This window comes from Ambystoma mexicanum, chromosome 5q (genome assembly GCF_040938575.1).
Source record: "Ambystoma mexicanum isolate Mex_15411 chromosome 5q, UKY_AmexF1_1, whole genome shotgun sequence".
In the NCBI taxonomy this organism is placed as follows: Eukaryota; Metazoa; Chordata; class Amphibia; order Caudata; family Ambystomatidae; genus Ambystoma; species Ambystoma mexicanum.
In genome coordinates this window covers 181,752,491-181,778,364 of record NC_090933.1, presented here as the reverse complement: position 1 = coordinate 181,778,364, position 25,874 = coordinate 181,752,491, and the positions used below count along the sequence as shown (strand labels likewise).

Sequence of the window (25,874 nt, the reverse complement as noted above, 5' to 3'; positions counted from 1 at the left end):
GAATGTCCAGGTTTTGCCGTTCAGGTCAATTGTTTTTAAATCTTTAGTGAGGCAGCAGACAGAACAAGCTCTGCATCTATGGTGGCCTATGACTCGAGGTAGGTTCCATAGTGTTGATTGAGGATTTAGTGGTGGGCTAGGTTTGATGTAGGTATTTACTAGACAATCTTTCAGATTTCTGCTGTGTTTAAATGCAAAACGAGGTTTAGATGGTTTGAAGGATTCTGTGTGTAGAGTATCCCAGTGGCGAAGAATGGTCTTCTTGATTGAGTTACTTAGAGGGGTGTAGGTTGTAACGCAGGTGATCTTGTCTTTGTGATTTTCTCGTGGCGTCGGGCTGAGACATGATTCTCTGCTTATATGTTTCGCTCTCTTTCGGGCTCTGCGGATTACATGTCCAGGATAGCCCCTAGCTTTTAGCCTGATGGACAGTTCTTGACTGGTGCTATCATAATCTTCTTGCGTGGTACAGTTGAGTCTCAAGCGGAGAAATTGACCAAAAGCCTGTGCTTAATACACTAGCTACGCGACACGCATGCGCATAGTATTTTCACTATCTTGCAGCCGACACAGGCACAACACTCCAGCTGCTGGTACAAGGTAAGCTGTATAGTTTAACTCCTAGACTCGCTGTACCATCTTTTTACTACTGCATGGGTCGGCACCGTAACCACTCTAAAATGTATTTATTATTCATTTGAGGTAATGCACGCAGCTCGAGTGCACACGCACCGCCATTAGGCACGTTTTTTTTGTCGTTTTAATTACGTGACAACAATCACATAAACAAGCCTCTGTCTGAAATACACCAAGGCCATTCCGCCTTCTAGTTACCAGTAATAGCATGAATTAATATCACTGGTTCTGCACTCTATCATTTTCTTTGGAGATAGTGCAAAATAAACTTAACTCATGCATGCTGGTATTTCAACACGTTCCAATCTTTGTCTCCCTCTGTCCAGCATATCTGACAAGAGGCCACTTGCACGTTGTGTCCCTCCATTCACTGAAGTCGATCTGGACCATAGCCACCAGTAACCAAACATTAATGATATATTAATTTTGATCATTCACATCTGAGTTATACATGTTTCATTCCTCAGATGATCCTGCTACCCTAATCATTCCGCAGCGATTCATTACATCGCAGGCATCATCAGCCAGCTCTCTTCCTTATCCTGGTCAAATTACTTGTTCCAGGTACCTTTTCTTTTCGCTCAACATTATTATGATCTATTCATATCAGACAGCAAGGTAACTATGTACCACTCTCCTAGATCTCGCAGACTATAGGAGACAACTAAATCCTGATAGTACCAAGCACGGCTTCCATCCATTCATTCAAGTTCACATGACGACATAGCAAGGTAGGTTACGGACCTGCAGCTTTTAAATACAATCCACCCTTTGGTCACTTACCCCTGACACACATCATGTCATCTATTTTTATAGGTCCTTTGCACCACCTGTTCCTCCACCAACTTTGTCCTGATGACATGATCCCTGTAGACAATTTACTACAACACAGCACCTTCTGAGGGCCATTTCCATTTTGAGCCAGAAACACCAATTTTTCAATGTGTTGACAACAATGGCATACTACTATTAAGTGGTCCATGAATCTGCACAAACTATTTAGTTACTAACCCTCACTATAATGTCTAGTTAAAACTTACGGACCCATGTATATCTTTTAAGGCCTTGTGTTTAGTTACAGGCCTGCTTTTCTGTTAGATGTCTGTCCATTTTTTAAAGTTTGAATTTTGAATCTACTTTGCCAAATTCTGTGACCTCGTTCATTAAACTAGTATTTGTTAAAATCTAGCTTTCAGCTGCGACTCGCACCTACTTCCAAATGCATCTCTGAACAGGGGTAGCTTCTGACTCTCGTCTGTTTTTCCTATGTAATCCACGCTCACTGGTCAGGCCCCCCCTTTAACAAAAAAGAGGGTCCCTCTGCCCCAATTATCTCTCGCTGTTGTAGGAGAGTAAACATTTAATTTGGGCCTGCTTTCTTGCTGTTTATTACTTTACAGGACCAAGCATTAGAAAATGAAACCTAGAGATACTGAAAATGTAAAATATTGACACAAACAAATGTTATTATGTTGCCCTGTTTAAAGTGACAATTACAGTATGTAAATGGGAGGTGTGGGGGTGAGGAGAAAGAAATGCTACACTATTAATAAAACAGCAACCTTGGCCTAGAAAGTAAAATTGCATGCCTCCCCATAACAGCTGCAGGACTGGGGGATGGCTTTCCCGTGACAGAAGTGTAAACTTTGGCTTTGAAGCTGTGCTATAAAACTTTGACACTCCTGTATTTGGTAATGCCCAAATGCTTTTTTTCCCCTGCGAACAGATATTGGGAGGAAAACAAATGGTACTTATTAACAAACCATTTTTCATTGAACCTCCCAAAAATTCCCTAAATGTACAAGAAATCTATTCTGGGTAGTGCTCCCGAGTCCCCCCACGGTAACTTATCAGACCTTTCCATCCACCAGGTCCTTCCAGGAGGATGCAATCAATTCACACTTACTTGGACATGAAATCTAGCTTTGGGACAGTATATTGGTATAATTACTTGAGAGGCCATGGACTCTGTCAAAATTTCAAAGAACCTTGTGAAACTGCTCCCATGACAACCACTCTCTCACTGGATACAAGTAGCCGAGCTTCGAGCCGCAAAGGGAACGCTACCAAATTGTCTGTTACCAGGCAGGCAATGGTATGCTATTTCAGATTATGATTTATCGTATTAGATATATAAAGGAAAAAAGGACTCTTTAAAATGTACATATGTTATCAAATGTTTCATGTTTGAAAGAATGTTCATAGATACATTCCCCCCACCCCCCTGATGATCAGGATGGAAATCTTTATCAGGTGAATGTGAAACAATACTTTTTGATATTTGTCCATTATGCAAATTAGACAAATTTAGATATTTTCACACACATGTCGCACATCACTGATTCATATATCCTGGTGTCTGTGCAGTGTCTTTTTCTGTAAAAAAAAAGAGAATAAAAAGTAAAAATCAGTCTCACACACATCACATGTCAAGCCTAAATTGGACATCAGTTACCTGAGTAAGAGCAATCTGACGAACTTCTTAGTAAAATGGTCACATGTGAGGGACATTGTTTTAGAAAACCACAAACGTTTAGTACTGAAATATCCAGTATGAAATGTAATTAAATGGTAGGGAAAACAGGTTTAGAAGTTACTGCCATTACACTGCTCTCTTGATTAATATGCCAATGAGTACGAAGGGGGATGGGTTTAGTGTGATGTCTCTTTTGGAACATTATTCAATTATGTACATTGACTGAAATTTACCCACCTCCAAAGGGAGGGATTTCTAATCTATACAAGTCCAAACCCATAGATTCTGGGGACCCATTTGCTCACTGACTGACTGGGATTGACTGATGAGAATGAGGAGAGAAGAGAATTGAATAGATTTATTTCCTATGGACCCATTTTGGCTAACTAGCTGTGCATTGTAAAAGAGGCCCCACTGGAGTTAAAACTAGAGGTCTCTTTTAGTGGAAAAGAAAGCTGGCTGCATCCTTCTGACGTATGACCACCAGTTACTGGGGGGAGGAGATGGAACCAGTCCTTAAGATGGTGCCCACCTGTTTCTGAGACAGCCCAAGTACTATGTTAAGGGCAAATATGACTAAAGGGAAGTATTCTCTAAAGGGGAATATCTAAAATCCCAGCATTTTTTTTGTTCTTTTCTTTTTTGGGGGGAGTATTGAGGAGGGGGCTATATTGACTGTGCATCCTGGGAAATGTGTGAATCTTTCAGAAGCGTATGTGCTTCTGGCGCTTACAGATTTTATAAAGTGGATCCAAATGGTGTGTATGTTGGGTGATCCCCAGAGTCCTTTGTGTAATGCGCAACTACAGAAGAATTATTTTGGGTGCCAAAATAATCTCACTTTGCGCATACATAGAATAAAAATGTAATTGAAGTCATTCCCTGGTTCACCTCCAAGCAGATTTGTAACGGGCACTGAAATCACTCAAGAAAAGGGGCAAGCGTTCTTAAATGCTACCCATTTTCCCACCTTTTAGTTGCCCATTGAAAATGTGCACTTTTACACATTTAATAGAAACACCATTGAAGAGAATCTAATAAACATACAGGTTAAACATGTATTTTTCAGTTTGCAAACGCTTTTCATGCGAGAATATCAAGTAGCCTGTTTTTTTTTAATTACGATTACTAGAATGTTGTTTGAGATGCTCACATGTCTATTGGGTAGAGGGGTTGGGGGGCTTTGTTTATTTTCCATAAATGAAAAAATAGTGGCTTAGATGGGCTGTGATGTTATGGTTTTAATTGCTTTTATCAAATGAAAGCTTTATCCTGAAACCTCATACACTTTAACACATGGTGGATGGTGCACTCGGGGTAAACCAAATGTACATATGGTAATGCTTGTGCTTTAAAAAGTCTTCAGCTTTCACTATTCAAGTGACCTTTTGTATTGATCGTTGTTCATTGTGGTAACCATTGACATTGGGTTTTCATAGACGTTATAGCATGATTATATTTAAATAGATTTCATTATTTCTATTGTTAATAGACATTCTGTGCAAACCTGTGTTTCCAGACACAATAGGGGAGGGAGGCTATAGGGAATCAATGCTGTTAAACTGGCATATCCCAGGTTCATAAAAAGAACGTTATCAAATAAATACAAGTTGTGCGTGCCTCATTTGGGGTGGGTGGAAAATTCCCACAAACTACTAGTTGAACATCCTACAAGACAAATGGAATACATGGGGTTTCAGATATCTGGGAAAGCAGGATCATGTGGTTTGAGTGGGGTTGCAGTCGACTGGAAGTGGGGTAGGAGTGAAACAGTTCTTGCTGCAGGCTAAAAGAGAAGTGAGGAGAAGAGTGACCACAAGGCGGTAGAAAGCAAATTCAAGGTGCATGATGCAGAGTGTAATAAGTGGGCAAGTGAAGACTGTAGAGGAAGTGGCAGCCCAAGAGGGAGTGGGTAGGTGGGTGAGCGGCAATGCAATGCAGGGTGAGGTGGGGGAATGTTTGGCTGAGAAGCAGTGGTTTAAAGTTCGGAGTGGGGCTAGAATTGGAATCTGGGCAACCCAAGACACCTAGCAGGCCAAGGCAGCATGCATTCAACCGAAATAGTGCAGTGAATGGAGAGTCTGGGTTGAAGGATCGCTCTGTGTGGAAGTAGGAGCCTGCTAGGAAAACACTTAATTGCAAAGCTTGGCCTTCACCAATGTCAGTTCTGGCTGTAAGAGGGAGTTGCCTGGTGCTGCTTTTGGCTCTTAGCTGATGCTATTGGGACTGGAAGGCAGGAGAGATTCCATATAAAGGAAAGCATTGTGTCTATGGCGCTCTGGGAGCCCATCTGAATGCTGATGATAGTTTTATACATTCCTTGGCAGAAGTCCTTGGTGTTGCAGGCCCAGGGGAGCGTTGATTTTGAGCAAGACCATCTGATGCTGGAATGTGAGGATTTGGCAACAAAGGACTATGAAATTAAATTCCAGTCCTAGCACTGGTCTTCATCCCCTTACCCATCATGACCAGAATTAAAGATTTTTTGTGATATGTAAATATATGTTGGTCCACCAAAAGCCATGATTATGCCTGTAGACCTATCTAAAAGGGATCAAGACCATGAATTTGGATGTTCAAGAAGAGACGTTCAGTATCACCGTTTTTAAAACCCTCTTCCTGTACATAAATCAGTGTGTTTCTAAACCTTCCAGGGTGCTTACAACAGTTCTCTAATCAAATATTTCATTCAGCCTTGAACAGTTGATGAATTCCTCAGTAGTTACATATTCTTGCTTTAGAGAGCATACTCCTGCTTATACATCATCAATGTTTGTGACCTGATATTTCTCTCTAAGTTGCATTCCCTAAGTCATCCTACAGTGTCGCCTATCAGAGACAGCCTTGCAGGATTACCTGCCTCTTTCTCAGACCTAAAGCACACTGGGTAGTTCCCTCTACAAATTCTGATGCACCCTTTGCCCTGCCTGCACTCTATTGTTAATGACCACCCCCTGCACTGCTTACTGATGCCAGGGGCCACCTAATACTGCTCACCAATGAACGGTCCTTTGTGTCGAATATAAAGCAAACTATGAGTGAATAAACTCATGAATAAAGAACAATAAGAATCTGGAATAGTCCTCTCCAAAAAATTACCTTTAGAAATGATTTTGCAACTACAGTCTTGTATATAACTGTTTTGTTTTAGACATAATACTGATTTTCATATAGGGGCTAAGCGTGAAGCGCCAGTGGTACCTATACCCTACTTTGGTATTGACTTTCATTTCTGGGAACATGGTGACACTTCTCATTCTTTCTGCCTCTCACATGGGAAATACGGAAAATGGTCATAAAGGAAGATGGTTTTGATCCCTACCTCCAATAAGCCAACCAAAACACATGGATTTAGCTTTTATTACATTGACGATACTGGGTTCTTTATTTTTATTTATTTATTTATTTATTTATTTGCATTTGTTAAGCGCACATCAGACCAAAGGCATCGTGGCGCTAGTTACTGTTGCTTATACTTGGTTACATACAATTCATGTCTGTGCGGTTACATTGGACGAGATATACTTTTTATTACAGACATGCAAGATCAGCATAAAGACACGTGAGAATGGGGTTAGTTGAAAAGGGTAGTTTTGAGCTTTTTTCGGAAGAAGAGAGAAGCACCAGCTCTGAGGTCCGTAGGTAGGAAATTCCAGAGCTTAGGTGCCAGGAAGGGGAAGCCTATGCCTCATGCTTTGGTTCTGTTGATGCGAGGTATTGCTAGCTGGTTTGTGTATTGAGCTCTTCTTGGTCTTGTGGATTGATATTTACCTATTGTGTCAGATAGGTAAGAGGGAGCTGTGAGGTTGATGCATTTATGGGTGGTTGTGAGAATTTTGAAGGAGATCCGGTCTTTGACTGGGAGCCAGTGAGCTGCCTTTCTGGCTTGTGTGATGTGTTCTCTTTTTGGTATGCTAAGGGCTGCTCTGATGGCGTTGTTTTGGGTTGTTTGGAGCCTAGATAGGTTTTTTTGGGAGTTGCCGGCTAGGAGCGCATTACAATAGTCTAGTTTAGCTCCTATAGTTGCTCGGGCGATGGAGAGGCAGCCCTCCTTGGTTAGGAAAGGTTTTATTGCATTAATGAGTTTAGTACTCAGTGCTGCGGCCGAGACTATGGCGCTGACTTGTTTGTCCATGGATAGTGTTGCGTCTATGTGAACCCCCAGTGTTTTGACTGAGGATAGGACTGGGATGATACAATTATCTGTATTGAAGTTGGTGTACAGTGGGTTGAGGTTGGAGAGGGTAGATTTCTGTCCTAGAATGAGGATTTCGGTCTTGTCCCCGTTCAAGCAGAGGCCGTTAGTAGCCATCCATGCTTGTATGGTAGAGTAGATTTGCTGAAGGGTAGAGGCGTCTTGGTGATAATTCCCTGTCAGGGGGAGGAGAACCTGCGTGTCGTCGGCGTAGTTTGTGTGGGTGATTCCCAGCGAATCTAGTTTATCAAATAGTGGCTTCGTGAAAAGATTGTAGAGCGTGGGGGAGGTACAGGAATCTTGTGGCACACCACAGTGGATGATGGAGGGTGCTGCATGTGCTATGTTGGAGAACACTTTCATCGCTCTTCCCTCTAAGAATGATGTTACCCAGGATGCTGCGTCCTTTGAGAAGTGTGCGGCGTGTGTCAGGTGACTGGTAAGGGTAGTGTGGTCTACCAGGTCAAATGCAGCTGAAAGGTCAAGGAGAAGGAGGAGGGCGGGCTTGCCTTTGTCTAGGATGTTGGTAATTTCGTTTTTTAAGTCTAAAAGGGCGGTTTCAGTTCCGTGTCCCTTGCGGAACCCAGATTGTCGTTTACCTAGGATTGTGTTCGATTCAAGGTAAAATTGAATCTGTTTGTGGGTGGCCTTGTCGAGTAGTTTCAGGAGGAACGGGACTGTGGTTATAGGTCGGTAGTTATTGGGGTTAGCAGGGTCTAGCGTGGCTTTTTTTAGGAGAGGGCGTACCCAGGCCTCTTTGAGGCTGTCCGGGACTATGCCCATTTTGAAGGAGGCATTGATGAAGGCTGTGAGAAGAGGGGCGAATGGTTCTGCGCAGTCTTTGATGACTTTAGGGGGGCATATATCACCCTTACATTGTGAGGGTTTGAGACGTCTGAGAATGTCAGTGACCTCAGTTTCGGAGATTTCGGTAAATGCAAATTTGGGCACTTTTCTTGTTTTTACATTAGGTTTTATCTGTGCATTTGCACTTTGCTTTGGTAAGGTGTTGAAGTGGTGGGATATTTTGTTTTGGAGGAGGGTTATTTTTGTAAGCATGGCTGATTGAATGCCTTCACACCATGCCTCGTCTTTGACGATCTCATCAGGGCATGTAGGTGGTACGGTTAGCTCTTTGAATATGTTGAAAAGTTCTTTAGAGTGGGAGTTGGCATTAGAGATACGGTGGTTGTAGGCTTCAGATTTGGCAAGGAAGATTGCGTCTTTTATATTTTTTTGCAATAGATTTAAAGTTAGCTTTCGTAGTGTCGCATGGGTTATGCTGCCAGTTTTTTAGGGCTAAGAGTTTGTCTTTGCGCAGTGTCTGGAGTTCCTCTGTGAATCATGAATTGGAGTGTAAGGATTATTTTTCTTTTTTGTTTTCCAATGGGGCAACAGAGTTGACAGCCATAGTGATGGTGTCTTTGAATATTTCTGCGAGGGTGTTGGGGTCGGCGGAGAACGAAGGCGCTAGGCAAGGTAGATTGAGAAGTGCGCTGATGTTGTCTGCAGTGAGTTTTTTTGCGCTTCTGGCTAAGGTCGCTGGTGCTTTAGTAGGCACTTTGGCGCTTAGTACGACAGGGATGTCAAATAGGAGAAGGTTGTGGTCTGTCCATGGGAGGCTCGTATTGGATGTGATGGTTGTGTTACAGTTGTGGTCTATAATCCAGTCTAGGATGCGACCTTTAGCATGAGTATGCGAGGTGCTCTTTTGGGAGAAGCTTAGGTCTTGGAGGTCTTTGGCTAGAGAGATAGCAATTTTGTCCTTAGGGTCGTTGAATCCTAAGTTAAGGTCCCCTAAGAGTAGTGATTTTGTGGATTTTTTTAAGGTTGTTTCCTAGGAGGTGATTGACTTGACCTATGAAATTAGAGGTTGGGCCCGGAGGACGGTAAATGGTACCAATGTCCTTTAAAGGTATCCGATCCTTTAATCTCATCAGTTATTCCACTAGGAAACTGGAAAATCAGTGAAGGGTTCTTGGAAACCTGACAACGATCACTACCACTTTCGGACACCGCTGGACTATTGAAATGGAAGCTAGAACCCCCTTCTTTGTGGCTCTCCAACATTGCATCCCCTCTATTTATTTGTGTAGCAGCAGGAGAGGAAATCCTTGGAATAATAATTCAGCACTCTTTCATGTCCCTTTCCTTGTAGGGAGGCAGATAATACAAAATTCTCAAGAACCAAGGAGACAACTTTTCTTTCTCACTTTTCTTCAGGTGGATGACTACTTGATGGCTCTGGAACTGCACTGCTACCCTGACCCGCCCCTTGAGGGTTGTTCAAATTATGAATTTTGAGCCGTTTTCTGCTCCAGCTAACTGCAATATTAGGAATAGCCAGACTTTACCCACCTACACATGGCATTGTTTTTCAGCCATCTGAAGCAATAAGCAAGTCCTTATTCCACAGTGGCCCATAATGTCACTATTCTCACTCCTCCAGAAATTCCCTTGTTTTGACAAATGCAAGGCCTTGCGTCCCATCCCTTCTCAACATTTTGTAGGGTGACAGAATTGTAATCCTTCAAGGACTGCATAGTCTGTTCTTGAATCTTTTTACTATAATATTTGAGAAATAGCTCTTTCCCGGGATTTACAGGCCTTACACCAAGTTACAGGAATGATTGAAGCGAGAACCCTTAACAAGGTTTCTGTGCCCGCATTGCAGATTGGTATACAGTTCAACAATTGTGTTTGTTTTCATAACTGGCAGTGACAGAGATTGAAATTGCACGGTGCCTTTTTAGCTCCTTCTTGAGGCCTAGACAAGCCTGGTGTGACAAAGCCACCTTTTTGATACTGTATTAAATAAAGAATTGAGTAGATCTGAGGAACAGGGGAGCCCCTCTACTTCATGATGAAGCCCCTGGAGTTGGTACATGGTGGCAGCCCTAGGCTCCCCAATTCTCCTTGCAGGGCTCTCAGGATGCCAGTAACACTGCAGGTGGTACAGGAGAGATGCCCTGGGCAGCAAGAAGAAATTCCAAGAGGGCTTTCGGGGATAAAAACACCAACTGCTCAAATTTACATCTAGCTTGCTGCAATACCATGGCTCATTGTCCACAAATCCTTCTTTCAGACCTGTAAGTGATACCAAAACCCAGGCTTTCTGACAAGCCAACCAAGTCTGTGCTTCCGAATAAGGTGTATGTATGGTATTTATAAAGTGTAAACCTAGCTGGGAATCAAGGGAACACACCCACAGGGTTACAGGTGGTGTGCAGAGGAGTTGTGGTGGGTAAGGGGATCAGGGAGGGGGATTCCAGAATGCAGAGACGTAGGGTTGATTGCAGCGGTTGGCAAGATGCTCTTTTAGGACCTCCATGAATTGTAGGATGGAGGGGGCTATTCTTATCTGTGTTAATAACTTGTTCCAGAGACAGGGTGCATGGAACAAAAGGCCTCTGTCCTTTCCTCTCCTGCAGTATTTTGTGTTCAGATTGACGATGTTATGGCTTCTGCTTGTCCACTGGCCTCAGAATATTATTTTCTTGGCCAAGACTGGTGTTTTGGTGTTGACTGCTTTTAGGTTATGCAGGCTGGATTGTAAGTGATGCGTGTTTTATGGGCTAGAAAGTAAAACCGCATTTAGGATCGGGGTGATGTGGTTGATTTTTCTTAGTCCATGGATTAGGTGTATTGCAGTGTGCTTGATGTCTTTAATTGCGGGAGAGATGGCATCTGGGACTGCTGAATAGGTCACTGCCAGAATGACTGCGGTTTAAGGCTTGACTTTTATGACGAGTGCAAGCTGGTAACGTGCTGCTTGGATCTTCATTATATGTGTTTTGAGTGAGAGGTTACAGTCGCGGTTTTCCACTCTGAAGTTAGGCGTCAATCGGTATAGCTTCAAATCAAGGGAATTTGGCATGCTTGGTTTGTGATTGCCAATGAGAATGAATTTGATTTAGGGTTGAACTTCAGGTAGCTGCTTGACATCCAATGGCGGTTGAGGGACAGGCCTTGATATCCATGGTGGTTGAGGGACAGACCGTGCTTGAGTTGATTGATGTCACTCATGCAATTTTCAGGTAAAGCAGCGTTTTATCTGCATATTGGTGAATCCTGATGCCTGTGTTAGAGAGGTCACCCCCCCACCTACCCCTTGAGGTTCCATGTAAAGACTTAAGGAGAGACACATAATGGCATATTGTTTAACTCTGGGCAATGCTGACATCTGTTGGGTCTTATCTGGATGTGTTGGTTTCTGTCGGTAGGTATCTGGGAAACCAATACAGAACCTTTCTGTCAAAGCCCATGCACATGACCAGGATGTTGAGGATGGCTTCATGGTCAACTATATTGAAGGCTGCAGCAGAGTGGTCAGAGGACAAGTAAGCAGGGTTCACCTTTTCCAGGATGTGTAGAGCATAATGAAAAACTTGAATTGGTAGAAGTGTGTGCAGAGTGATCTTTTTGTGCAGCTGGGTAGTGATGGTCTTTCAAATTACTTTGCGGGTTAAGGATAGATGTGTGATGGGGCGATAGTTGGCCAGGTCATACGGATCAATTTTGGATTTCTTCAGCACGATGAGTATATGTGCCGATTTAATTGTATCTGGGAAGGTGCCGTGTGTGAGGGAGGCATTGATAAAGTTGATAAGTGATAAGAATGCTTCACCTTTCCATGTCACAGTGGATATTGGGGAGCATAGAGGGGGGGTTCTAGTTGGTGGTTTTGAGAGCAGCAAGAGTGTTGGTTGGGTCCTATTACTGAAGAGGATTCTATATTCCAGTTAGTGTTCCCTTTCTTGTGATCTTTTGCTGTGTAGTTGCTTGATGTGTTAGGGAACACAGCCCCTGGTTGCTGCCACACTTGTCTTAAGTAGGGAAGGACAAGGGAATGCAGCCCAGAGGCTGTAGAAGGAATAACCCTCCCAGAACAGAGCTGGGAGGGTGCCATCTTGAGACAGCTAGACTAAAAAATGGTGGCATCCCTTTTTGATAACACCATGATTGAAGTTTAAATTCTGCAGGTAGGCTTAGACTTGAATTGGGCAAATGGCCACAACTACAAGGCCATCTAAAGGCATCCGGACTGTATACGATCAGGCCCATTTAAAGACCCTAACAGGGAACCACATCCACCTGTCAGGACCTGGCCTGACAAACTCTGCCAGTCTGGGTTCCCTGTCCATTGTCTGTAGTTTCCCTTATCTTGCAGTTAGTAATCCATAGGCATCATATAGAGTAAGCACCTCGTAAGATCTTTCCAGCCTGTTTGGGCTCTTTTGGAGAAGTTTTATCTGTGTTTTAAATGGAAATTACAAATCGTTTGTTCTGCTGGTGTGCTAGTCTATTATCCTTAGTTTCCCTGGCTTGCAGTTAGTAATCCACAAGCAATCCTGCGCAGCATGCAAGTGATAATATGTTTAAAGCCTGTTTTCAGTTCTTTTTTGGAGGGTTTTATCTGTGTTTTAAGTGGATTGTATTTATATTTTTCTGCTGGTTTAACTTCTAGAGAGGTCTGCTTTGGGCAGTCTAGTCCTTTGTGTTTCTTTTTCCTCTCTCCTCCTATGTTGATAGCTATTGGCTGAGGGGAGTCAAGGTTGCCTGCTGATTCTGTAGTTTCCCCTGGCTTGCAGTTAGTAGTCCATAGGCCACAGCCTGCTTTCACTCCCTCTGATTGGCCTGTGTCCTTGGTCACATGATCCGGAAACACCTTCATCACCAGCCCTCCCAGGTTAGACCTTGCCCGGGCAGCCCTCAAGGCAAAGGGCAGCGCCTGAAGAAGCAGCTCCACTCTGTGTTTGCCCGTGTTCGCCTGGGACGCCTGATGCTGACAACCTACAGCGACGGGTAAGGTAAGTAGTGTGGTCTGGGTGAGGAGTACAGCCATTACTGTACTCCAGAAACCCCCCCCCCCACTACTCTTACCTGTTATGAAGCCTAATTGTGTAAACTAGCCATTTTGGCACTCTGTGAGGAGGTGAGGGTGGACGGGGCGGACGGAGAGCAGGACGCACGGCCGGAGGAGCCCGCTATGCCGCGGGCGTGTGCGCCGCTGGGGGCGGCCGCCGGGGAGGCATCCCTGTTGAAGGGAGAGCCTTGTCGGCGGCCCGCGACAGTGCCGGCGTGGCGGCCGCGGCGCCGCGGGTCCCCACAGCCGCAGCGCCGCGGGTGCCCACGAGGACCTGGTACACTGGCGCTGCGGCTGGGAGACACGCGAACACGGCATGCCTCAGCGGCATCCGGCGGCGAGCGGCGGCGAGGCGCGGGAATAGGAGAGCCTGGCTTGTGCCGACCGCTCGGCGTCGGAGGTGCGCCAGACAGCTGGGCAGGAGCACGACAAGGGGAACAGAGTAGCGCCCCCTCCTTACCTCAAGCAGGGCAGAACCCTAACAGCAACCTGGGGCCTCGAGCAGGACGGGCCTCTGGGAGGCATGCCTCAGGGGAGATGCCATGGGGGGGGGCGGGGCCAAAGGAGAGGGTGGGGCTGACAAAGGGGAGGGGGAGCCGGAACCAGGCAGCCAGAGTAAGGGAGGAGGAGGAGAGGAGGAGGCAGCTCTATTCATAGAGGGTGGGTGCCTAGAGTCCCCACCAATCGGAAAGGGGGGGAGGGCAGTTGTCCCTGATTGGCCCTTTTTCCCTCCAAGCCCCAGGTATAAAAGGGACTGGCCTAATGGCATTTTGGTTGCTTTTTGCAGGGAGAAGGAGAGGAGAGTGAGAGCAACTGGTGGGCCTATCCGGGTCCGGGAAAGTAGGAGACACTACAAGAGAAGAGGAACTCCTGGTGCCTTTTACTCACCGTTAAGTAACTGTGGGGTCAACCTGGAGTTCAACTACCGTGGTTAAGACATTACATTTAACCAGTGAGTAATAAAGGTCTACAAAATTCCACATCGACCACTGTCCTGATTTCTACACACTCACTCTAATTAGTGTGTAAAATAGCTATACTCTAGTTGGAGCCTAAATTGCATACAGTAGCCATAATTCACGACTGAACTGTTGGTATAGCTTTCCACAACATAGCTAATTTGTGTTGAAAGTTGCCACGCCCTGTAACTAGCCATTGAAAGACTGTACGGTCTTTAAGCACAACCATTACTGTGCTCCAGATACCCGGCCACTTACACTTTTACTGTTCTGTAAACGGTGCTGATATAGTTGGCCTCTGAGTTTAATTGTGCTACCCTCCATAGTCACCCATTGTTATATGCCTCGTAGTTGGCCAAGATTAGTCGTGCGTCGCATCTGGATAGAATTGTGAAGATTAGCCATGTGTCACAATTACATTGAATTGTGAAGATTAGCCATGCTTCCCGTTTAGGTATAATTGTGAAGATTAGCCATGCGTCACATTTAGGAAGAATTGTGACTAGCCATGCATCACATTTAGGTAGAATTGTGAAGATTAGCCAAGGTGGTCTCTGATCAAAGCATGCTATCCTGATCTGCCTGGGAATTGATGCCATGAACTCATTCACCCAGGGGCAGTGTCAACTATGCTTGGGTAGGGCTTGTTCTTTTTTTTTTCTTGCAGATATGCACTACGCTCTCCAATCAGATGAGCTCCCTACCACGCTTAGCTCTCGCAAGGGACAATAATATGATATCGTTCAGCAATTCAAACCATAAACTACGACCGGAATACCCATCCACCCGCTATAAGCAATTACCCGGGACCCGGAAGATGGGCCTACTGGCACTTATAAACAAGCTTCATCAATGGACTGACTGTGTTCCACGTCAAGGGAATATGCTCTGAATCAGGTGAGGAATATGGCAAGGCAAGCTCCTGCAAGTGACATCGAGGTGCTGCTGCCTGTCATCAATACTCTCAACGCACACCTGATCAGGAACACTCCAACCCTTGCTGTATATAACGCTGCCAGTTCAGACACACCACTTACATCACAGCCTGATCTGTTGCTTGACCTTAGGGCTCAAAGAGTACCGGTCGCCATACCTGGGATGTAATTGTATGTCCGATGGAACAGAACTGAAGTAAATGCACACTGAAAAGGTGTCCTCCTATAAGCAAGCTACAGACCCAACAAGACACAGGGGTGACCATAGTGACTGTTGTTGGTCCCTTGGTTCACTGAACCCCAGTCATCGAATCTAGCTAGGACTCGTAAGTCCGATGTTACATAATTGGTTGTAACTGTACAATGAGAAGGTATCTTCAAATAAACAATGACAAACTCAACGACACACAGGGACAACCATAGACCTGCAATTTGCTTAACCCAATAAAGATTAGGAATAGGGCAGCTCAACACAGATGACACTGCCAAGCAGGGAAAGACAAACTCAAGCCTGGTAATCAGAACAAGCTCTGCGCTAGACTGAGAATCTTTCGACAAACCAATGCTCCAAACCTCTAGAAGTGATAAGGTCCGCTCAGTGGGCACTGGAAGATAATCTGAAATAGGGATCTCGCACAAACCGATATGCTCCCTCTCTCCTCTACACTAACAAATAGAATGCAGCTATACCCTCTTTAAATTTCAGCCTAGCTGCACACATACCTACACGCCTCCATGAGCACTTCAACAGTATTTAGAACGTAGCTGTGCTCCATGAAATAAATCAGCCTAGCTCCACACATAATCTCATACACAAGCTCCACCACCGCCAGAATAAACTCTGAGGCAACGGCCTTGCTGCACACATTCTACTGACCTCATACAACCACCAAACCACACCTAGCATTAGAATGCAGCTAAACATCCCATAAACTGCACTTGCTGCACACATAGTGAGTGCACACAAGCACTATTTACTACCCTACTCTCTCCACTGACCTGGACTATGGTCCCTGAGGGCATTCAACCACAGCGCTTTGAGATCATACCAATGGTTATATAAGTCGCTATACAAATCCACAATAACCTAACATAAAATGGGGAGGAAAGAGCCTTAAAGCAATCAAAGCATTTATAGAGCGCACCGCCACAGAAGGCTGCATGGCGCTGTCTAGATGCAAAGGAAGAGAAAACACCTTTAGGCGAACAAGTGGGTTTTTAGGCTACGTTCAAAGTCTTGGGTGCGACAAACCACGAAAGGAAGGGCATTCCAGAGTTTCGGGCCAGCAATGGAAAAGGCCCTGCCTCCAACCCCTTCACAATGAACGGGTGTCTTCAGCAACACTGCATCCGCAGAGCAAAGTGCCTGCCCTGGGCAGTATGACTGTATCTTGCCCTGTATAGCTAGGCAGCCTTTCTCATTCAATTGTTGTTGAATAATGCATAAGGCCTTAAAATGGATTTGAGCGGGGATGGGCAGCCAGTGTAGCTGAGGCCGCTCTACAAAGACATGGTGACCAAAGGGAATGCCCTTTACCTGTTAAACGGCTGAATTTTGCAGAACCTGAAAGTGGAGTAATGGATACGGCGGTTGGGAAAGAAGGGTAGCATTGCGGCAATCAAGACTGACGTTCGGGCAGGCTGCCACCACTTGAGCATGGAGATCCTCAGAAATAAAATTAACGTTCCCACGTCGTTTGAATTTATGAAAGCGCAGAGTATAAACAGTGTTAATCTGGGTTTCCATAGCCAATGAGGCCAAGATTTTAATGCCCAGGTTCTTGACTATTTTTGCTGGGACAGGAAGATGGCCCAACGATAATGGCCAAAATTCAGAGGTCCGGCTTGCCAAAGAGGCAGCGGGCCAATTATCAAGACCTCCGTCTTATCGCCGTTAAATTGCTCAACCCCCAATCCAGCCTCCAATCCCTTCAAGACAGGATCTTAGCTGAACGGCGGTTACTGCCTGATCCAGGTTCAGCCTAAACAGGATTTGTGTCATCTGCATAGGAAAAGAAATGGAATCCAAGGAGCAAATGAGGGCTGCTAGTGGTTGGATGTACACATTAAACAGCAAAGGGGAGAAGGCAGAGGTAACGGCTTCAGGAGAAGATCGAAAAGAGGCGAGGGGAAACCAGTTGTGTACGAGATGTGAAAGCATGAAACCATTTCAGGACTGGCCCAGAGATGCCATATCTCTGCAATCTATATTGGACAAGGGCATGATCAATGGTATCAAAGCCGGGTGACGGGTCACATAAAATAAGACCTGCGTACCTCTTTGATCATTGTGAAGTCATCAGGTACAGAGACTAAAACTGATTCTGCCCCCATTAAGGGGCAAAATCCCATTTGACAGGGGTCTAGAATATTATGGCCTTCCAGAACAGATCTTTGTTAAGGAATAACGACCGCCTCCATAACTTTCATAAAGGAAAGTAAGTAGATGGGCCGTTAGTTGGAAAGTCGACGCATCTAGGGAAAGTTGTTTCAATAGCGGGATCTCTAGAGGTCTTTTTGTTTTGCTGTTTTTTTTAGAACGGCCGGGATCTGACCAAAGGCAAGTGAGGCGTTAATAGTTTCTGCTTTTATGTCACTAATGCTCGTGGGAGCAGACTTAAAAAGATGCAAGGTAATATCAAGTGGTGATGCAGATTTCAAAAGTGCTACAATCCGGATAATCTGAGCAGTTGGTGTGCTGAAAGGAGGTAAAAACCCAGTGATCTGGGTTACTCTGTGTCAGTGTTGACAGAATTCGAGGCACCAACAAAAATATTAGGAGTGCTAGCCCTAATCTTCTCAATTGCACGGTCTGTACCCTTAGTGTGCGAGTTGTATTGGGAGATAAGGGTGTTTCTGGGGGTGAAGGCAGAGAGTCGAAAGAAGATCACCGGACTGGTGACCAAGGATTAGAGATATGTGGAGTTGCAGCCAGAGAGATGTCAAGAATCCTATGGATCCCTCACTAAACCCCTGCCTAATGTCTCCTCCCAGGTGGAAGGCAGACACTTCCTGATCCCAACCCTGGGGGTTGTGTACTGTGGGAGGACCACCTGGGAGGAGACTGTGCCCAGGGTGGTGAGGAGATTCCATGGGATGAGACGCAGTATTTTTCCTCAGACAGGAAGATTCTTAGCCCTGTACCCAAAGAGGTTATGACTTAACATTTTAATGTCTCTCAACCTCATATAAGATCAAAGTTTGTGAAACCCTTGGTTATAAAATCAGAACAAACTATACCAAAAGCGAGGTCCTTTTTGGTATCCCAGACTAAACACCTTTCTCAAACCCCCAGGTACAGTGTAAAGGATTATGGGAATGTTGTCTTCACTAAACCATCCTCCTCTGTAATAGCTAATTCTCATAGCGCCTATTTTAAAAGCCTTAAGGGAATTAAATCTACCCTTTATAAAAACTCTAGAACTTGAAAAACCTAACTTTTGTGGAAGACACTACAAGAAACTAAAAGTCCTAGAATCCTAGAGGCACTGAGACGACTAAGAGGGCTGAAGAGGCATGCAGATGTAGTTGGGCAATTTAGCCTAGTAGCTAATGCAGTAGTCGGGCAATTAAGGCTAATAGCCTACACCTGAAATCTATCATTGAACCTGTGATGCATAAAATTCCCCACCAGGAAAGGAGGAATAGAAGGAGCTGGAATGAGAGCTGGGAAGGCTGTTTGTAGCAGCAGAGAAGCATGAGGCTGGCAAAACGCAAGAAAGTGGAAGGACAGAAGGCACATGAGCTTGGGGGCAGCAGATTTCACCTGCAAGCTCTGAGAGTCCTGTTCTCCCAACACTTAAATGCAGAGGCTGCGCAATGGAAGACTGAGTTTTCCCCATGTGTTCCGTGTTGCAGTGATTGCAGAGCCATGGAAGTGCAGGATACTAAGCCCAGAAGCAGACGGCAAGGTGAGGGTCTCGTAAGAGGAAGCTGGGAAAGCAGTGCAACCCGCAAAACCAGTGTCGCTGAAGCTAGCATTCAAATACACTGTGCAAGCCTTGCCGTTAACTGTAGCCAGCTCCTAACTGACCGGTGTATTATTAATTGCGAGAAAAAGCTGTTTATCTTAGAAGTCTTGTTAAACAATGGACTTGTAACACTCATTTATCGTGAAGGCTTTAACGTTCATGTGAGAAAGAAAAGGCATTTAAATCCATTGTTGAACACTAACTTGTTGCTGACTAACGGAGTGGTTGTGTGTCCTTAATTGATGAAAAACGATTTGACCATTACCGGATTCCTGACATTGATGTTTTACGAGTTACAAGTAACAAAGAGCGAAAACTCCATCAAAAGAAGGTCATGTGTGCCCAATTGTGTTTACAAATGGGAGTCAGACTTGCATCCTTTACCATTACATGGGAATATAAATCATCATTCAACTTTAAACTTTAAATTCTATCTTGAGAGGTTGCGTGTGCCTAATTGTGTTCTTACTTGAAAGACTGAACTCTATAGAGTATCTATAAGTTACATTCTTTCTATTTTAAATAAGTAGAGTGTAGAGTATTGAAGGAGAAGAACAAGCATTACTCAAGCCAAGATGTGCAAATCCTTTTCATAGTGAAACCAGTCTTGCCAAGAGTTAAAAAGCCAATTTACTACATTGTGCAGTTGTTAGCAATCCTGTGGCATTAGAAGCAAGTGCACGATTACTAGCAGGAAGGTGGGAGTAACACTGTGGAAGGGGAACCAAATACTTGTGGAGAATACTCTGAAGTAGACTGTGGTGTGAAAGACTGTTGACGCTAGAAGGGAGACAGTCGTATAGGCAGAAGCAGGTTGTTCTTGTGGTATTCAGACAGACGGAAGAGGCGGCCCATTGTGAGAGAATCATTAAAAAGAAGAGTGCTTTGCCTACCTGAAGAGGTTGAAGTGTCTTGTCAATGCCTCCCTAATAATTCAACAGTAATGAGCTGTAGTAGTAACACTTGAATGGTGGTGGTGGTTTATTAAGTTTTCAGCAGATGTCACATTGAAGTGGATGGAAGCAGTGACTTACTGTGGAACAGAGGTGACTGTCCTCATAGTACCAACAGTAGAGTGTGGTTGTTGAACATGGAAGAAGCAGCAGCACAGATAAATCATCCTGCCAAATGTACCAAATGTAAAGTTGTAACTGGAGAAGTCCTAAAGAATTGAGTATTCTTGACATTGGGGAATATTACACCTTTTTTTGGAGTGTGGCAACATAATCTTGAAGAGACAATATATCATCATAACCAGGGTTACCATTGGTGCTATCTGCAAATTGGGGATTTTTTTATCCTGGAACAAAGAGTTGGTACTAGTGGATTTTATTTGTTGACATTTTTCTTTGAATTTGAACATACAAGAGCTGGTTCAAACCCTTTCTTTTCTTTTGTTGGACATTTGAAGTTGACTTTGAATGCTGGGGAAGGGACCTTACCCAGGACAGGAGAAGGCCTTTCAGATATTGTTGATATTGTTTATTGTATTGTGTTCTATAGTTTCCTTTGTACATTTGTTTAGTGCGAGGGCCGGTTTACCCATGCTAGGGAATGTTCCTTTAGACTAGATGGGGAATTTCTCTGTAGAGTAGGCCAAACAAGGTGTTATATTTATATCATTTCTTTAATATAATGGCATATTTTGAGCAATCTACAAGCAGTTGTCTGCCTCGCATTATTGACCCCTCACAGAGAGCGGCAGGGTGAGTGACTGCCGTGAAACCTGCTTGAAAGATCAGTGGAAGTTTTGTGAAGGCTTAGGATAGGACCCTGATACCGACCAGCTGGACCAGTCTGTTGTCCAGAGCTCAAGAGACTGGTTATCAGAGATCCCTCTGTGGGAGACTGGCAAAAGACCTGAAAAAAGATAGAAAGTTTGTTAGAAAGTGAAAGTTCAGAACTACGTAGAGGGTGAAGAGATCGTACTCAGCCCAGCCCAGGTCGGGTGGGGGGGAAACCTACCAGTACAAGCTACTTTATGGGAAGTGTGGGTGCAGGTTATTACCAGAAACCAGTTTGAGACTGACCTCGTACCATCAAGGACAAATACCTTATCACCTGCAAGTCACCAGCACTTGGACAAGCCAGACCCAACACCCCATCTGGACCTAATCTCTGCCACAGTGGGTCATCAACCATCATGCACGACGCATGCAGAAGCACTCTTCTCCCTGTGAATGTGAGTTTGGCTGAACACTGTCCTGGATAGTCAGATGGACTCTTGTTTATGGTTTGCTGGAGGAGTTTTGACCTCCGGTCCCTTTGATTGGGGACCCCAGTGTGGACTGTTGCTTTAAGACTCCTTTCATTGTTGTACTTTTTGCTCATCAGTTAATTCCCTGTAGGCCATTTTCTTATCCAACCTCGTCAACAACCCTAAATAAAGAACTGGTCCCTCCTACTTGCGGGCCGCACCACCTCTTCAATGATCGCGATTTCAGGTTTTATTTGTGCACTGAATTTAGATACTGTGTATTTGAGATTTTACAGGATAGTTTGTTTTGTTTTTCCCTTTTTATGTAAAGAAAATGATGACTTTTTATTAAGATTTTTTTTATGGTTTATGAATGAAGTGTATTGATGTATTTTCTTTGATCATGAATTAAAGGTGGATTTGTTTCAACCAAATGATTTAAATAAAAATAAAAAATTGACCACCCCAACCTGGGTGCTTCTCTGATCACCACCCTTGACACAGGTTAGACCGCAACGGCTACCGGGAGCTTCTTTCGACTCTCCTGGCCCACTTGTTCTATACAGCCTTAACGGTGGAACATTGTATGCATTCCACACAGATCGAGCTGAATGAGCATTAGGGGCCATCTAGAAGACAGTTCAAGCACCACGGATCGGATATAACATAGAATTGTTTAGTTAGCCTGCCACGAAGCGACCATCCTAATGATATGCAATGTTCTAGTTACTCGTTCCCTAGTGGTAGCTCCTGATTACTAGGCGATTCCTAATACCCAGGAGCCAGTTTTACTACGTCACTCCCTCACCCCCCCCAATCCCTGCTTTAACCTAACATTGCATGAAGCACATGCCTATTATAACAAGAATAGTAGAGTGACGCTGCAGTCAGGTTTGTGTCTGGTTTCAGTGGGGTATTGGTTTTGGAGGAGGGACCCATCTGACAAAACTACAAATTGCAGGTAATGCATGCGTGCACACAGGCCTATTTACAATTAATCTGCAGAACAGCTGCCATCCTAAGTTGCAAGAGCACCACCATGGCACTAAATGTATTCATTGTTGAGTGGAGCAACAACCATAATCCTAGCTAGACAGGTGCAGCATAACATTGCACCTATGTCAACGAGCATAAAAAGGCATTTCACACAGAACCTTTACGAAAAGACCGCACTTTGGAGGATGTAACAATTCAGCATTGGTCATCCAGAGAGATTTTCGGCATCCTAGGTCGAGGCAAAGGTCGCGTAGCACCCGGTCATGTTCGGTCGAGAGGTAGATGAGTGAACTGGCCAAGTATGTCTATGGGAGGCCGAAGGAAGGTGTAGCGTGCAGGTGGGGTGAAGAAAGGAGGTAGAACAGGGGTGGAGATTGCTGCAGGCTGGTAGGGTTAGAAAGGAACAGGGGACAGGACAAATGGTAGTTTGTAACCTGAGAGAACACTGGGCCATAGCCTATTGTTGCATTATGTCCGACTCGCATCAGAGATCAAAATGTCACTAAAGTCGCTAATTTGTGACTGATTTGAATGACTGCGAGTCTGACTATTGCTCTCTGAATGATAAATGTAAAGTGAGTAGGACATTCATCTAAATTTCATCTATGGTAAGGCTTCTTCCTGCGTGGTAGGTTTTTGGGCCCTCTCCATGATCATCAGAAGATGTCAGATGAATGTTTATGGGGGCACATATATGTCCGAAAATGCCAATTGCTCAATAGTTAATTGCGTGTGGATTGGTGGATATGTGCAATATATTAAGAAAATGCATGGTTCTAGCTCATCTTGCTGCAATGCGGTTTTCCACCATTTAACATGGTTGTATGCTTATTAAAGTAACATTATTTGGACAACAGATGGCACGAGAAATGAGTTGTAAATACTGCGTGTGACTGTGGGAAACTATGGCAAGGCTTGGTTATTCTGGCAAGAAGCCCCCATGATCTAGCACTCGATTATTTGATGAGTGAGGTGCAATCTGCTTACTCGAGTCAAACAAGGTACCCTATGGCTAGAAGGAGGACTTCGGATGCCATAAGGGCATATTGGTGGTGTGGAACGGTCATTTAAGCGACTAGCGAGTGACTGGAGCTTGACTAACATTGTAAATTCTGTACTTTCCATCCTGATCACATTTGCTTCCCTTAGCCTGTAATGTCTCTGTGACTGCAACCTTGGCAACCATCAGGAAGAATAGGCAGATTATAGCAAACAAAACATTCCTACCCAGCCACGAAATGACACTACAATAGAGCTGAATGTAAAAAGCCCCCCTTTGGTTAACGTTGATCTTCTTCACCCAATCTGCCCACTGTCTGTGTTGTCATGGCTACAGTTATGCTTTTCACACGCAGACCAGATCTCGGTCAGAGTCCAGTGGGAAAGGTGACCTGTGCTACCAAATCTCTCTAAATCTTGTCATGCATGTTACCTGTGCTGGAAAGTATATCACATTTTTGTTTTTTCCTAGGGCTGTCTCGGTTGTGTGCCTGTTGCTCATGATGGAATGTGGATATACGTGTGACTCTTTCCACACAAGGTTATTGGCATTTGGTAGGGAAGGGCCATTACTTTTGTGATCCGCTTTTTTTAAAGCAGTGCTTTGCAATTGCAAAGAATAATATTGTGGAAGACCATGTAAGCTTTCAGGATCAAAGGCACCAACCAGTAGGACTTCTTAGATACTGCTGATGGGCGAATCGTACACTGGAATCCAAAAACCTATAGCTAATCGTGTGATTCTTGGTTTGTCTTCTTATTGCTTAATATCCTCAATTTGGGACCCATAACAGACCTAATTGATTGTAAATATCTCATGTAGTCACACCATGATACACAATGACCTGTGTAAGAGCCTGAACTGTCTACCTTTTAATAGTGATTACTTGCAGGTTTCAGGTCTTGTATGCCTGAGTTATCATTAATGTGTCACACTTTTAGCACCCAGGTGGAGAAGAGGTCCTCCGGGAGCAAGCGGGAGGAGATGCCACAGAGACGTTTGAGGATATTGGCCACTCCACAGATGCGAGAAACATGTCCAAATCGTACATAATTGGAGAAGTTCATCCAGTAAGTGTATTTTGATCTATTCAACAAACGAGAGGGCAGCCCTGATTTTAACCATCTGTAAAAATACTGGGTTTTAAAACGAGCTACAAAAGGATCCTCTTCAAGGAATAATGTATAGCCTCGTACGACAAATGTGGTCTGTGTATTCAACCTATTTTTTGCTAAGTATGCATAATACATTACATGGTCTAGTAAAAAATTCCTTTAATTTCTACTTCATAAGTATATTGAGTGTAGCAAAAAATGTCATAATTCTCTCAATGCATTTAATAAAAAAAGTTAAAACGTTTTTTTCATACTGATGCCACCTCCAGGTTTTGAACAAGCACAAAAAAGAGGGTGGGGGGGGGCCATTCATAACAATTCTGGTGCTCATAGGAAAATGTTATTGAGTAATGTTCATGCATACTTAATCAAATGCCCATCGTTCTTCTCTAGCGGTTTCTTGAAGTCTCCCGGGGCAACAAATGACTAAAAGCTTTGCCTGTTTCGTTCCCAGAGGACCTTCCCAGGTGGACCTTCTTCAAGGGGCTGGAGGGGAATCGTGGAGGGGAAAAAGGAACTAAAAGCAAAAAATGTAATCGTAACAATGAAAGGCTGTCACCAACTCTCATCATCCCCAAACATTGGCTTTGGATGAAACTTGTTAGATTGTTCTAAATAGAAACGATTCCTTAACTTAAAGAAGAACGGTTAAGCCCTGGCAATCTTCTAGGTAATCAATCCCTCAGCACTCCATTTCACATATGTGGCAAAAGCGCTCCTGGAGTTAGCTTCTATCTGCAGGGATTCAACTCTGCCCTGTAGAAGCAATGGAAGCACAGGGTCCACTGTAAGGACATCTATTTTAATTGCAGTTAAAACTCTGGGTTCAATCAAAATAAATTGACAAAGCTAACCCAAAATTTAAGGCGAGACCCTGTAGCTCAAAATTCTGCACTATTAGCCTTGCAGGGAAATGGGGGCACCTTATTACCTAATTGGCACTAAACACAAAATCCATTTGTGTGTTAAACCGTAACTAATTGTTCATGGACTTATTGTTGTGTCAGAACTTTCACGTGTATTCTTAACTGTGTAAAATGTCCTTACTCCAGTGGACAGATGGCGTGGGTGGCAAATATGAAGGTCTTCAAAATAATGTGAGACTGAATGCTAAAAGATGAAATAGTGGCGGTCTGAACTATTTGTGGATGTCCTCACGCCGCGTATGCCGTTTACAAAATAGCTATAAACTGTGTTCCGCAGATAAACAAGGTATTAATTGGCCTACTCACAAATTCTGCAGAATATAGCTATAGCTGATATTGTAGATCTATACAATTCAAACCAATATTGAATGCTAGGACACAATAGCGATATTCACAAAATGTTTCGTTCTTACCATTCATAGAAGGACTGTGCTCAGGATATTATTTGGTTTACACGGCTACCAGAACCCTAGTAGGAATGCAAATATCTAAAATGTGTCCCTATAACATGGCATGCAATATCACTTGAAATTATTTGTTAATGAAGTCCATACATGCGTGTATGCTAAGTATATGTTGTAAGGACATAAAATTGCTATTGC

General features: G+C 44.0%; 1 protein-coding gene across 1 annotated transcript in view; it reads left to right on the top strand.

Annotated features, from left to right (window-relative positions):
- CYB5A (cytochrome b5 type A) overlaps positions 1 to 25,874 on the top strand; it is a 270,502-nt gene that overhangs the window by 130,978 nt on the left and 113,650 nt on the right. The window contains exon 2 of the mRNA XM_069620711.1: positions 24,173 to 24,301. Within this exon, the coding sequence (XP_069476812.1) occupies positions 24,173 to 24,301 (129 nt within the window). The remainder of the gene's footprint in view (positions 1 to 24,172; positions 24,302 to 25,874) is intronic.